General features: G+C 47.2%; 1 protein-coding gene across 3 annotated transcripts in view; it reads left to right on the top strand.

The window, feature by feature from the left end:
* The first annotated feature begins 314 nt into the window (after nucleotides 1-314).
* The window catches only part of Cacng6 (calcium voltage-gated channel auxiliary subunit gamma 6), a 15664-nt gene continuing 374 nt past the window's right edge, over nucleotides 315-15604 (top strand). Inside the window, exons 1-5 of one of the 3 annotated variants that reach the window (XM_036198444.1) lie at nucleotides 315-338; nucleotides 1402-1825; nucleotides 6891-6965; nucleotides 8954-9091; nucleotides 15032-15604. The exon at nucleotides 15032-15604 is cut by the window's right edge and continues 374 nt beyond it. In XM_036198444.1, coding sequence (XP_036054337.1) covers nucleotides 1492-1825; nucleotides 6891-6965; nucleotides 8954-9091; nucleotides 15032-15267 — 783 coding nt within the window. In that variant the 5' untranslated portion in view covers nucleotides 315-338; nucleotides 1402-1491 and the 3' untranslated portion in view covers nucleotides 15268-15604. Of the gene's footprint in view, nucleotides 339-412; nucleotides 1826-6890; nucleotides 6966-8953; nucleotides 9092-15031 lie in introns of those variants that run through there. The other 2 variants (XM_036198443.1, XM_036198445.1) reach the window with 2 other exon arrangements.

The following is a 15604-nucleotide window of genomic DNA, read 5'->3' on the forward strand; positions in this document are numbered from 1 at the left end:
ACTCAACCCTCCTCCTTCAGCTCAGGCAGGGGTCCACCCCACCCCACCTCCAGTCCTCTCTAGCCTCTGGCCATTAGAACCAAGCAATCCAGCTAGTTTCCAGCCCAGCCAGCTCCGGACTGAAACACAAGTTCTCAGTCCTTCACTGGCTCTACGCTTCCAGATTTTGGAGTTTGGACTTTGCAGCCCCGCCTCCCGACCCTTGGGGAAACAAATCTCTCTAGGTTCTGCCTGTTGAAGACCCGGCCCCCAGCCCCTCCTTCCTAGAGGCCTCCCTCCCCCGCCCCTTGTCCCCTTAAAATACCCGGGATCCCTATGGCAACAGGCGCCCGCGACAGGTGCGGGTGTTATTTACGGGTCGAGCCCGAAATAGCCGGTGGGGTGAGGGGGTGGGCGGATGGGGCGAGGCCGGGAGCGAGCGCAGCGGGTCCGGAGGGCCGAGCGGGCGGAGGCGAGCAAAGTCGGACGCTTCGGAGGCATCGCGGAGCTGGGGCCGGCGCTGCGCGGAGGCAGGAGAGCAGGAGGGGCCCGTGCCCGGGAGACCCGGGTGGGAAGGCCGAGGGGAGCGCGGGACCCCGAGCTGGGTCTGGAGCGATCCCGGCCGGGCAGGCCCTGGGAGCCCGGGGGAGGGGGAGCCGAGTGACTGGAGGCAGGCTCACTGTGTCCCTTCCCAGGTCCTGTGGCCCCCTCAGGGTACTTTGCTCTGGTTTTCTGAGCCACAGTGTGGACCACAGTGCCTTGGTCTGAGCCTTGTCAGGACCCCAGGTCTTTCTGCTGTGGCCCCAGAGAGTCCCCCAGCCTCTTTTTCTGGACCCCACTGTGAATCTCAGCCACTATGGAGACCTGGGCTCTTTTCTGAGTAGCCCCGGAATTCCAGTAGGGCACCCGGATCTCTTGTGAATATTGGAGGATCCTCCTTGCCTCTCAGATACTTGGAGGGGTATCTAATCTTCCCTGGGAAACCCCAGTTCTAACTCTTGTATACTCTAAAGGTGTTGTGATTTCTCCCTTTACAAACTCTGAGCCCGAACAACCCTAGACCATTTCTCTCAACACACGAAGCACCTCAGCTCCCCTCTCTGGGAGAATTCTGAGGCTTACTGGAGAGAGCCTGTCAGACTGGGCAGGTCTTCCCCCTGGAGCTCCCAGGATAGGTGAACCTGAGAGTAGCCTGGCTTTTCCTCTAGGCCTCACCTGTGCCAAATTCACGTGCACAAGCCCAGGTGGTGTCTGTTTAAATCCGTCAGGCATCCTTAGGTCAAGAATACAGTTTCTTTGTTTGTTTTTGTTTATTTTTCCTCTCCCGAGAGGCAGAGGCCTCCTCTCTTGCATTTGGGATTCAGCTTTCGCTCATTCCCAATCTAGTTGACATTGAGCACCCCCACCTACTTCCTTCAAAAGTCCAGGCCCTGTTCCCTGCCCCTGAGGGACCCCTGCACAGATCTGTCCGACTCCTCGAAGCTCGCCTGAGCTCTGCCCGCTCCCACCATCATGATGATGTGGTCTAACTTCTTTATGCAAGAGGAGGATCGCCGCCGAGCCGCTGTGGGACGGCGTCGTGCCCAGGGACAGCAGAATCTCGGCTTGACTCCGGAGCGCGAGGGCAAGATCAAGCTGGTGTTGCTCTTGGCTACGGTGGGTGCCACACTGGCTGTGCTGTCCGTGGGCACCGAGTTCTGGGTGGAACTCAATACATACAAGTCCAACGGCAGCGCCGTCTGTGAGGCTGCCCATATGGGGCTGTGGAAGGTGTGCATCAAGCGACTGTGGCAGGCTGACGTGCCCGCGGGCAGGGAGACCTGTGGTCCGGCTGAGCTACCAGGAGGTGAGAGGCTGTGTCCTGAACCTAGGCCTGTGTCCCACAGTCAGGGAGAAAGAAGCTTGTGTCTGGGAAAACCTTGTTCGGGGGTTGTGGGGAGTCTTTTCCCTGAGAAAGAATTTGTGCCCAGATCAACCTGTGCTCACAGAAACTGGAGAGAAAGGGGGTGCGGAAGGGAAGCGCAGACATAGCTCATGTCCTTAGGTAGCATATCTCCTAAAGAAACATGTTTCTTAAAATTTGTCTTCTAGCTATGGCCTGTGCCCCAGACCAGCCTGTACCCCAAGAGACAGCCTGTGCCTCCAGACCCAGCTGGTACCCTCAGAACAGCCTGTACCCACCCCCGCCAACCCGTATCCCCTAGAACTGCCTGCATTCTCCGTCAGACAGGCATGCACCCACAGACAGCCTGTGCCCTTCACTAGAAGCCTGGAGACATCCCACATTCCCACTCTGTGAGCCTCTGTGGAGACAGACCACCCTACGCCCACCCGGAAGTTAAAAAAAAAAAAAATCTGTGCTGATTCCCTGTTTGTAGATATAGTCGAATGAAGTTCTTCCCAGGTACCTCTCACAATTCCGGGTGCACACTGACCCTCCTGGGAAATGTTTATTTCCAGGCCCTCTCACCTCTGCGTGGTCAGAGCGGACATTGCCCAGCCCTTCCCCCTTGCTTACAGACACTCCACACCCTTCATTTCCCCCGTGGTGGTTCCTTCGCTCTCAGCTGTGCCAGAGGGCTATCCTGTACCTCTCACTCTCCGACAGAACATGCTATGGCCTTTTCTTAGGCAAGTGGGACATTCTATACCCCTGGGAACTGGATAGGTGTTTATTTTACCTCTTTTGACTCAAGGATATAATATTTGACAGCCATCAAAAACCACTTTGGGTATCATTTATTCGATAAGATCTCTACCAGGCTGCTCCTCGAGTCTTAGGATTCCTCAAGGAGTACCTTTCACCCCTTCTGGGCTCTGAACGGATTTCCTTTCATTCCTCAACCCCTACTTTTCCAGATGTGATATGGAACCCACATAGGATGCCCTAAGCCTTTGAAGTAGGAAGCCTCTGTTTGTGGCTTGAACTACTTGCCTGTCCTAATCGGCTCTCTTAAACAGTTCTTTTCTGGTGTTTCTCACTGCTTGGCACCTCAGTCAAGATGGTCCCAATCCTTTGCAAATGGGATAATGAAAACGAATATGGGATGCTAGCTGGGCCTGGTGGTGCACTTCTGTAATCGTAGGGACTCAGGAAGCTGAGGCAGGAGGTTGAGGCTTGAGAGCTCAATGGCAGCCTGGGATACAGAGGGAGTTGAAAATCAACCTGGACAACTTTGTGAGACTGTCTCTTAAAAAGCAAAAAGAGAGCTTTATGGGGGGGGGCATGTCTCAGTGGTAGAACATTTGCCTAGAGGCGTCCAGTGAGGGGCTGGGTGTGTGGCTTAGAGGTAGAGCACCTACCTAGAATCTCACATTAAGGAGCTGGGAGTGTGGTTTAGTGGTAGACCATCTGCCTAGGATCCCCCAGTGAGGGACTGGAGCATAGCTCAGTGATGGATTACCACCATACCTGTTCTACAGCAAGGGGGGAGCAGGAGAATAAGGAGCAAGAACTTTTAGTGCCTAGTCTGTGCCTCTGGCTGGTTCTATGGGGCTTGACTCTCAAATGTCTCGGTTCCTAAGAGCTATGCCTTATTGTGTGTCACTAAAGTTCGAAAGGTCTCAGAGACCTTCACTCTTTGGGAGAGAAGACTGTCATCCTCTGTCACTTCATTGTGTATGATGGGGTCCCTCACATCTCTTGCTGTTCTCCCTACTTGTCAGAAAGGCCTTCACCACTGAGCATGGCGGCACACACCAGTACTCAGGAGGCAGAAGCAGGAAGATCAGGAGTTCAAAGCCAGCCTGGCTATATAGTGAGTGGTAGGCCAGCCTAGGCTGCATAACACCTTTTGTAAAAAACAAAACAAAATGAGAGGACTTTACCTTTCTTACAAGGCCATTCCCAACACCCCACAATTCTGCCTCATCAGAGGACCTTTCTTGGACTCCACTGTCTCAGAGGAATAATTTCATTTAAAAATTAAAAGAAAGCCACTATGTCCCTTGTCTATCAGAGAGTGACTCACTCTATTGCTTCTCAAGTGAGTTTGTCCTATCCTCTGTGGGACATGGACACAAAGTTCTGTTATCAGCAGCCAAATGGGATGCCAGACACCACACCCAGCCCCAGAAGGACTCTGTATTCTCTCATGGGTGTAGAATGTATCCTCTACCAGTGGCTACAAAGAGCATCTTCCTTTCACAGGAAGTGCCCTTTGCCTCTTGGTGCTGGAGGCTGACACTTGGGCTTGCTCCAGCCTGGAAACTGCAAACCCTTCTTCCCTGAGCTGAAATCGGGCATGCCCCATACCCTCACTAGCCGTGGATTTATCCCCATGTCCCTTCATCTCTCCCCTTCAAATGATAAGGTTCCATTTCCACTTCTCCAAATTGTCTGGCTCCCTTTCCAATGTTCTTGGACCTCTGTGATTCTGCATCCTCTCTTCTCTTCTCCAGAGTCTCAGTTTCCCCATATGCAGAATAAAAGAATAGGTCAGAGCGTAGAAGGCACTCGAGAAGTAGATGTAGTTTAATTGGCGTACGTGCTTGCCTAGCATGCACAAAACCCTGAGTTGGATCGCCAGCACCACCTAAGCCAGGTATGGTACCACACACCTGTAGTGCAGCACTTGGGAGGTGGAGGCAGGAGGGTCAGAAGTTCAAGGCCGTCCTTAGCTTTGCAGCAGGTTCAAGGGCATCTTAGGATACATGAAACCCTATCTTAGCAAGTTAGAATACTCATATTTAGATTAACAGTGGTGTTGAGTGAATTTTACATATATTTCATAAAATGTTTACATAAAAATGATTGTCTGCTTTCACAGGGTCCTTCTCATGCATGCCTTAATTTGTTTTTCTTTTTAATGACAAGGTATCACGTAGCCCAGTCTGGCACCACATCTGCCTATTTTAAAATTTATTTCCCAAGCTGGGGTTGGCGATACATACCTTTGTCCCAGCACTCGGGAAGCAGAGGCATGAATAGCAACTTCTAGGATAGCCAGGGCTACACAGGGAGACCTTGTCTCAAAGAGAATTCTCTCTTATGTTGTTTGACGTTGCAACATGCACACATGTTTTGACTTGGAAATATATGTAGAGTTTGAGTTTTTATATGTGTGTGCTTTGATTTGAAGAAATGGTATCATGCAATTTTTTTAAGATTTATTTATTTATTATGTATACAGAAGAGGGCACCAGATCTCATTACAGATGGTTGTGAGCCACCATGTGGGTGCTGGGAATTGAACTCAGGACCTTTGGAAGAGCAGTCGGCGCTCTTAACCTCTGAGCCATCTCTCAAGCCCCTCATGCAATTTTATATCGTTTTCAATGTAATTTTTCTTACTCATCACTGTGATTTCCAAATTTCTCCTACTTGCTTTATGTTTTTGTAGTTCATGGAGACTCTGTGTTACAACAATGTCCACGAGAGCATCTATCTCAACTGTCCATTGCTCAAGAGATGGACACTAGTTTATTTCCTGCTACACCTTAGTAAACAATGCCACAGAGAATAACCATATCAGTATTCCTATATTTGTTATTTTCTCCTTTTTGGAATATCCAGGAATGAGATTATTGTGTCATAGGGCAAAGACACACAAACATGTGCCACTTAGTGGTAGAGATGTGTTCTGAAAAATGCATGTGTGTAAGCTAATTCATCTTGAGAACAAGTGTGTACTTGTGTAGACTAGGATGACTTCTATGTGACATTAGCATGATTTATTTTACTTTTGAGTTATGTGATATGTGGGGATGATGTGTACTCTACCTGTGTGTGTGAAGTCCCAGAAAGGTCCACAGAGTCCAGAAAAGGGCATTATATTCTCTCGTACTGGAGTTGCTGTTGTAAGCCGCCTGCTGTGGGTACCAGGACCCTAACTCAGGTCCTCAGCAGGGGTGGTATATGCTTTTAACCCCTGAGCCATCTCCCCAGCTGCAAGTGACAGACGTTTATTGTTCCTCACCTATGCACACAGCCCGTTACTTGACTGAACGGTTAGTGCCTGCTCTATACCTGTACTTCATTTTCTAAGCATGTCAGAGCCCTTCACTAGTGCCCGTTTACCTCCCAGCTGCTTCCTCGGATTCCCTCCACACTTCATACTGCCCTTTCAATGTTTGCCCAACTAATGGATGTGAAGAGGCACCTTCCTGCTGTTTCACGTTGCGTTTCTCTAACTCCTGCTGCAGCAGATTCTCTCTTCATGTACCTGTGAGCTATCCAGACCTGCCCTCCTGTGAATAACTATTCACATCCTTTGCCCGCGTTTCAGTGGGGTTACTTCCCTCCCCCACTTGCTAATCTGCAGGAGCCCTTTGTGGATGCAGCATAGGAGAGGGGAGTCTTTCCCGGGTCTCTTGGCCTCCTGGTACGTGCATCTTGGTGTCCTTTGTTGAATGGAATGATAACTCATTTACAATGCACTTGCTCCTAGGACTCACATGAAGGAGCCTGGAGAGAGATTGTCAACTCATTAAAAGAGGAAGAATCTGAGGGTCCAGAGAGGTTAATGGCTTAGACTGCAGGGCTTGGGATGAAAACCTTAGTCCCTGGACATCAGTGATGTGGCAAGTGGTGTTTACCTCTCAGTGCCATTTTCTATCTTGGTGTATTGACTTATTTATTGTCCTCCCCCAACCGTGTGTGTGTGTGTGTGTGTGTGTGTGTGTGTGTGTGTGAGAGAGAGAGAGAGAGAGAGAGAGAGAGAGAGAGAGAGAGAGAGAGCGAGCCTCTCTTTCTACCATGTGGATTCCAAGAACTGAACTCAGGTCATCAGGCTTAGCAACAAGCACCTTTATATGCTGAGCCATCTTGCCAGCCTGATTTTTCTCTGCTGTGTGTTAGCCATACTAATATTCTATTTGTAGTTCCCTGTAGTGCCTGGGTAGTGTCCAGCCTTGAACTTACACAAAACTTCACGTCATCACCTCCTTTTTTTCCTTCCTGCACCCCGCAGAGGCAAACTGCACCTATTTCAAATTCTTCACCACGGGGGAGAATGCACGAATCTTCCAGCGAACCACCAAGAAAGGTGAGGACATCTCATATGGTGACAAGGGAGGGCTGAGGCTAGGATGACAGCTCTGAAGGAGTGAGGGACAGTGTTGTGCTCAGCATGGGATCAGCTTCCGTGGATACCCCATATTAGGAGGGTGTTGGTGAGTTAAGGATGGGGATAACAGCCAGGCAGTGGTGGCACATGCCTTTAATCCCAGCACTCGGGAGGCAGAGGCAGATGGATCTCTGTGAGTTCAAGGCCAGTCTGGTCTACAGAGCGAGATCCAGGACAGCCAGGGCTACACAGAGAAACCCTGTCTCAAAAAAAAAAAAAAAAAAAAAAAAATAGGACAATGATCACCAGACAGTGTGTCCAGCACTCTGACCACTGACTGCTTGTACTCTGTGGCTTGGACAAATCATACTTCCTGTCTGTATTGAGCATTATAAGCATTTTAAAGACACTTTATATGCTAATCCCAACACCTAAGTTTGTTAGCACAAACTCTAGTTCTTGCTATGACCCTGCAAGGCTGGGACTTTATCTTCATTATCCAGGTGAGAAAACAAATCAGAAATGGTTGAGAGTATTACTATCCATTTCCCACAAAAGGGCAGAGGTACTAGCCCAATCCTAAAAATCCCTGAATCTACAGAATCATATGTGAACAATGGAAATGTTGCATGTGTACACTGGTCCATATGAGGGCCTCAAGCCACATGGAGCTGCCGAGTACTCAGAAGGTGGCTGGTGTGATGGGGAAAATGTGTTTTTAATTTTAACTTCAGCGGACTTAAAATAGAATGTGTGTCTGATAGCTACTACTCTACCGAACAGTGCAACTCGGAGGACTTTGTCCTTTTTATCCTAAATACAGCTTCTTGAACATCGCTCCAGTGCCCCAGTGTCTCCACAGAGGAACTGGGATCATTTCATGTCTCTTACTGTTGTTGTTGTTGTTTTAAAATAAGGATTTAGTGCAGCTAAACTTGTGAGTCCTGGTCAATACCAGAGCCCCTTACCGTTTCCATTCTTTTCTCATGTGAGCTGGGTCAAGTCACGTTCACCTCTGAGATGGTAGAATAACCTGGTGCACTCATATGGACCACCTACTACATGCTGCATACCACACTGGGCACTTGATGTGACTTCTCACCTGGATTTTCCAGAGCCAAAGACTGAGAGGAGTTGTAGGACTTTACCAGAATTTTCCAGCAGGGAAGTAGTTACAGGAAATTACAACCTGGATGGTTGCAAGATAACGAATCACCTTTATCACTGTCCCCTATGCCTTATTGGAAGATGGATTGCTAAACGGTTTTATTAATAAAAAAACCCAGAGCCAGATATTGGGGTGAAAACTGAAAGATCAGAGGAATAGGACAAGCCACAGCCAACCTCACCTCACCAACTCCTCAGCCTCCAGAGAGCGCTACTTCCTGTATACTCACACCCATGTCCTTTCTGTGCCTGCCATCTCACTTCCTCTCTCTGCCCAGCTCTATCACTTCTTGTCTGTCTGTACAGACTTCCAGACTTCTCTGGTTAACTAGTGCTGGGAATAACTGTTCCTAGTGTGGCCTTGAACTCACAGAGATCTGGATGAATCTCTGCCTCCTGAATGCTAGGATTAAAGGCGTGTGCTACCACTGCCTGACTTCTATGTTTACTATAGTGGCTGGCTTTCCCCTCTGATCTCCAGATAAGCTTTATTGGGGTGCACAGATAAATTATCACCATACCCTATTCCCTCCTCTTCATCATCTCTTAACCCAGTGATGACCAAAGGATAAGCTGCAGATGGTCATTCCAGTATCCCTGACCTGGCCTTGTCCCTTTTTTGCTCTATAACCTGAGCAACTTAACTAACCAATCCATCCGAGCCTCTGTTCTTGCAACAGTGTAAGTAACAAGCTCTCAGGAGGACTGTGAAGTCCTCCATCCTTCTGGTTCTTGTGGAGGAATGCTGCCCATTCTCCTGTTTCCACATTCTCTGCCTCTTCCTTGGCCCCTCCTTGCAGAGGTAAACCTGGCAGCTGCTGTGATAGCCGTGTTGAGCCTGACAGCCATGGCCTTGGGCTGCCTCTGTGTCATCATGGTGCTCAGTAAAGGTGCAGAGTTCCTGCTCCGTTTGGGATCTGTCTGCTTTGGCCTCTCAGGTGAGGGCTGAATGTGTGGAGGCCAAGGACTTGCTGGGAAGTGAGTGAGGTCCCTGCACACTGCTGCATGCTGGGAGGTTGGATTCTACATACTGTTGCATGCTGGGAAGTGGGAACTCTATATCCTATTGCATGCTAAGAGGTAGATCTCTACGTGCTGTTGCATGCTGGAAGTTAGCATCTCCACTCACATTTGAGTGCTGAGTAGTGGGAATTCCACACATTGTTGCATGCTGGGAAGTAGAATCTCTAAGCACAGCTGCATGCTGGGAGTGAGGAGAAACCCAAGAGCTCTAGTAGGCTCAAAGATGGAAGAATTCCAAGGACTCTTGCTGGCTAGGTTTATTTAGATTTAAAGCTGTTTTACATTTGGAACTGGGAGTGCCAAGTATACTGAGAATGGAATTTCCACTCACTACTCGATGCTGGGAGCAGAGGATGGGTCTGTTCAAGGGCTGTAGTAGGTTCAAAGATGGAAGAATTCCAAATCCTGTTGTCTGCAGAGGAGTAGAATGTCTCCAAATACTATTTTGGGTTTGGACATGGGGTCTCCAATGATTGTTTGATGTCAGGGGGAAGGGATTGTTGATCTCCAGGCACTGTTGCATGCCAGGAGTTGGGGCGAGTTTATATAAAACCTAAAAGCTAGGAACATTCTAAACCCTGCCGCTGCATGACAATTGAATCTTCTCCAAGCACTCTTTTAGATTTGGCCTGGAATCTCCAACACTGTTGTATTCTTGGAGGTGGAGGCAGGTCTATGAGCAATATTGCATGCTGGGAGGTCAAAGGAGCTCAACAGCTGAGCAGGTCTGAAGATGAGAGAGTCTCAAGCCATTAAGAAGGTTTCTGGTCTTTGAGTTTTGGACTTGGTGTCTGCAGGGACTGTGTTGTATTCTGTTTTTTTTTTTTTTTTTTTTTTTTTAAATGATTTATTTATTTCTTTTATGTGTTTGAGTGCTCTGTCTTCATGCATACCAGAAGAGGCAATCAGATCCTGTTACAGATGGTTATGAACCACCATGTGGGTGCTGGGAATTGAACTCAGGCCCTTTGAAAGAACAGCCAATGCTCTTCACCACTGAGCCATCTCTCCAGCCTGGTGTGTTGTATTCTTGTAGGTGAAGATCCAGAAAAAAAATGCCACATTTTGTGAAATGTATACCTCAGTAATAACGAAGACTTCAGTTTAGTTCACATCTCTCTCAAAGTATTACAGTGAGTGGACTACCTAGAGGTTGCTATTGTCATTTATTTATTTATTTATTTATTTATTTATTTATTTATTCATTCATTTATTTATTTTTATTTTATATGTATGAATGCTTGTCTTCATTCATGTCTGTTCACCATTTGTGTACCTGAGGAGTCTGGAGAAGGGCGTTGGATCCATTGGAACTGGAATTATAGATGTTGTGAGCTGCCATGTGAGTGCTGGGAACCCAACCTGGGTTCTCTGCATGAGCAGCAAGTGCTCTTAAATTACCAAGCCACCTCTCCAGCCCCAAAGGATATACTAGTCTTCATTTTGTCCATAAGAGCACTGAAATTCAAAGAAGTCAAGTGACTTCTCATAACCACACAACTAATGGCAGAGGTGGTACTTAAAAAAAAAAAAAACTTGTTTACAGTTTTACACTCATACATAGACAAACACGTATATACTTTGTTCATATCCCCACCGAATGCATCCTCCCTTGTCCCTCTTCTGCTATCCCCTTTCTTTCCAAGTCCCCCTTCACCTTTCATGGCTTTTTTTGGTGCCCCACTGCATTTAATTAGGGTTGCCTGCATGGATAGAGGGTTATTTACTTGACCAAAGTCAAGTTACCAGTGGCTACAACACCACTGAGGAATATATTTCCTCTTGGCCAGAAACCATTAACTACCTACATCTCCTCTTTCCACAATGGATAACCAGTTTTGGGCAGGTCTTGTGCAGGGAGCCACTGAGAGGTAAGGCTTGATGCTAAGCTTTCTTGGCCTCTTTTTCACTGAATTTTGTTGTTGAATTTTGTGACTTTTGCTTCTGTGGAGTCTTTGTAGCCTTAGAGCTGGTATGATTGAATGAATGCTTAACTAGAGACCATGTGTTTTATGCCCTACCTAAGATGCTAGGTGTGTCCTGAATCATGGGGTGTCATTGGGAGATTCCACCTATTATCCAGAGTTTCCTTGTTGAACCAGATGCAATGATTAGAAAAATGGCTAAGCATACAAGTTCATTTTTTTATTCTTTGTATGGTTGTGAGTACTTGTATGTTCTAGATGCTAGAGATGAAAGACTAAATCAGATAAGACACCATGTCTGCTATCAAGTGCTCTTCATTCTGGCTGATAATGACCAATAATTACATGTAGAACAATTCAACTACTATTGTGATGAGAAGGGATATGAAGACTACACTGTTATGGGATTGCATGTCAAAACAACAACAACAAAAACAAATCAAAACAAAACAAAACAAAACAAAAAAACTCCCCAAGACATTTAAGCTAATGCTCAAAAAATAATAGGAGTTATCCAAAGTGTGGTACTGACAATTGAAGTGGCTATAGGTGAGGTCAAAGATGTTGATGGTGTCAGTGTTGATAATGATGGTGGTGGTGTGAGAATGATGATGGAGATTGTGATGGGATTGATGGTGATGATGGTGATGATGGGTGGTGATGGTGATTATGGTGGGATTGATGGTGATTGTGATGGTATTGATGGTGATTATGATGGGATTGATGGTGATGATGGGTGGTGATGGTGATTATGGTGGGTTGATGGTGATTGTGATGGGATTGATGGTGATGATAGGTGGTGATGATGGTGATTATCATGGTGATGATGGTGATTATGATGGAATTGATGGTGATGATGGTGGTGATGACAGTCAAAGTGAAGATAGTGATGTTGGTGATTATGGTGGGGTGAGGTTGTGATGATGATAGTGATGACAGCGGTGGTGACTCTAGAGATGATGATGGTAGATGTTAATGTTTATGTGGTGGCTGTGACGGTGGTGGTGTCATTGCATTATTAGTGATGATGGTGATAATGATGGCAGTAGTGATAGATACTGTCCTAGTTAGGGTTTCATTTATTTTCCTTTCCCTTCCTTCCCCTTCCTTCCTTCCTTCCTTCCTTCCTTCCTTCCTTCCTTCCTTCCTTCCTTTCTTTCTTTCTTTCTTTCTTTCTTCCTTTCTTCTTTCTTTTTTTTTGAGACAGGGTTTCTCTGTATAGCCTTGGATGTCCCAGAACTCACTCTGTAGACCAGGCTAGCCTCAAACTCATAGAGATCCACCTTCCTCTGCCTCCTGAGTGCTGGGATTTAAGGCGTGCGCCACCACCCCCTTCTGGTTTCTATAGCTATGATAAAACACCGTCATCAAAAAGAGCTGGGTGAGCAAAAGGTTATTTCATCTTACGCTTCCAAGTAACAGTCCATCACTAAGGAAAGTCAGAGCAGGAACTGAAGCAGGGCAGGAACTTGGAGACAGGAACTGAAGCCGAGGCCATGGCAGGACGCTGCTTACTGTCTTGCTCAGCCTGCTTTTTTTTAAATATCGCCCAGGAACACTGATTTCCATAGCAGCTACAGTATTTTAAACTAACACCAAACAGGGACATGGGTTCCCTTTTCTCCATATCCTTTCCAGCATTTGTTTTCATGTATTCATGACTAGTTTGGAATTTACTATGTAGCCTGGGGCTGGCCTTGAACTTGTAGCAATCCTGAGTACTGGGATTATAGGCATGCACAATCATTCCTGACTCTCCCTACTTAAAAAAAAAAAAAAAAAAAAGGAGATGCTGGAGAGATGGCTCAGTGCTTAAGAGCAATTGGTGTTCTTCCACAGGATCCAAGTTTGGTTGTATTCATGTTAGGCAGATCACAGCTGCCTATAACTCCAATTGCAGAGGATCTACTGCTTGTTTCTGGCCTTTGTGGGCATTGCACTCACATAGTATACACACACACACACACACACACACACACACACACACACATAAATATACCTTTAATTTTCTTTTCTTCTTACCGAATATCACTCTCTGAAATCCTCTTTCCTTCTCCTATATTTGTTTCAAAAGGTGCAATATGGCAACCACCAGGTCAGTGGTGTCTAGTTTGTGTTCTTTGTTTGGCAGGAGTGTCTACGGATTTCTCTGAAGTGACTTTCAAAGGATTGGAGAAAAATTCCATAAAAAGCCAGCTAGGTATTGTGGTGCATACCTATAATCCTAACACTCAGGAGGTTAAGGCAAGAAAATCGTGAGTTAGAGAACAGCCTGAGCTATGTAGCAAGACTGTCTGAAACCAAGAAACAATTCCTTTAAAAACAATAATGACTTCTGCTAGAGCAATGTCTCAGTGGTTAAGAGCACTGGCTGCTTTTCCAGAGGACTGAGGTTCAATTCCTCACAACCATCAATATCTCCAGTTCCAGGGGATCCGATACCTCTGTGGGCACTTCGTGCACATAGTGCATAGACAAAAATGCAGACAAAATACCCAAACATATAAAAATGCTTGCCAGATGTGGTGGCACATGTCTTTAATCCTGGCACTTGGGAGGCAGAGGCAGGAGGATTTCTGTGAGTTCCAAGCCAACATGGTCAACATAGCGAGCTCCAGGACAGCCAGCACTATATATAGAGAGATCCTCCCAACCCAAATAAAAGTGATTAAGCCAGGAACAGTAGAAAATGCCTGTAATCCCACTATTTAAACAAATGGAGAAGGATTTCTGTAACTTCAAAGCCAGCCTGGTATACATAATGACTTCCAGGGCAGCTTGGGCCATAGAAGACCTTGTCTCAAAATGAAGCAATGGGAGGCTGGGGAAATGGTTCAGTCAATACAGTGCTTGGTGTTGCAAGCATGGCAACCTGAGATTAGTCTCTAGAACCCACTAAACACAAGGCAGCTTTTATACGCTATACTTTATAAGTCTATAATCCCAACAGGGTGGCAGAGACAGGAGAACTTGCTGGCCAGTGAGTCGAGCTAAATTAGTGAGCACTGGGCCAGTGAGAGGCCCTGTCTCAAAAAATAAGGCATAGGGCCTGCAAGATGGCTCAGCAGGTGTAGGGACTTGACAGCAAGCTCAATGACCTGAGTTCACTCCCCAAGGCCCAGGTGGTGGAGGGAGAGAATTGATCCCTACAAGTTGTCCCCTGACTTCCACGTATGTGCCATGATGCACACACACACTCCCCAAAACGTAATTTCAAAATGTCTTAAAAAATAAAGTGGGAGCTGGGGGTGTAGCTCTGTGATAGAGGACTTGCCTAGCAAGTACAAGGCCCTAGGTTCAATCCCCAGTGCCCCCAAGAAAGTGGAAAGTAATTGAGAAAGGTACCTTGCATTGACCTCTTCATGCATACACACATGGGCAGGCGTGCATACACACACACACACACACACACACACACACACACACACACACACAGAGAGAGAGAGAGAGAGAGAGAGAGAGAGAGAGAGAGAGAGCGCAAGAAAAATGTCTGCATGTTAAGTACAGATGTAATATTTCCTGTTCCCCATTGGTGGAAAGAGGATGACTGTTGGATGGCCGAGGGAAATCGTAAGAAGGTCCTTGGTTGCTAAAGGAATAAAGGGGTGGCAATCTCAAACCCAAACTGGAGTCCCAGGGCTAAGAGACTCACTCTCTTCTCTCTCTGTCTCTCTGCTTACTTATTTATGTACATTGGTGTTTTGCCAGGGCTGAGAGTCTCACTGTCTATACTTATTTGTTTGTTTTTACGTGCATTTGTGTTTTGCCTGCATGTATATCTGTGTGAGGGTATCAGATCTTGGAGTTACAGCTGTGAACCACCATGTGGATGCTGGGAATTGAACCCGCGGTCCTCTGGAAGAGCAGTAGGTGCTCTTAACCACTGAGCCACCTCTCCAGCCTGAGTCTCACTCTGTTCTTCCCCTACAGGCCTGCTGCTCTTTGTCAGTCTGGAGGTGTTCCGGCATTCCGTTAGAGCCCTGCTTCAGGGAGCCAGCCCTGAGACCCCCCCAGCTCCACGCCTGACCTATGAGTATTCCTGGTCCCTGGGCTGTGGTGTGGGCGCTGGCCTAATCCTGCTGCTGGGGGGCATCTGTTTCCTGCTGCTCACCCTGCCTTCCTGGCCCTGGGGGTCACTGTGCCCCAAGCGTAGCCCAACCACCTAGAGCCCTGGCCTGCTTTCTGTAGGCATCTGCCGAGCCGGCCTCAGTTTCCAGCTTTCTCCTCAAGACTTTTCATCTCTCTTTTAGAGAAACTGTTCTTCCCACTCTGGGGGCCCATTTCACAAAACGTCTTGGTCCCTCATCTTCTTTCTGTAAATAGCAGTTTTGGGGGTGTGGAAGATGGTTCAGTATGTAAAGTGCTTGCTGAGCAAGCATGGGGACTTAAGTTTGGGCCCCCCAGAACCTACTTTAAAAGCCAAATCAGTGGTACATGTCTGTAATCTCTGGGTTGGAAGGCAGAGACTGGGGAACCCTGGGCCTCACTGGCCAGCTAACCTAG

This window comes from Onychomys torridus, chromosome 1 (genome assembly GCF_903995425.1).
Source record: "Onychomys torridus chromosome 1, mOncTor1.1, whole genome shotgun sequence".
In the NCBI taxonomy this organism is placed as follows: domain Eukaryota; kingdom Metazoa; phylum Chordata; class Mammalia; order Rodentia; family Cricetidae; genus Onychomys; species Onychomys torridus.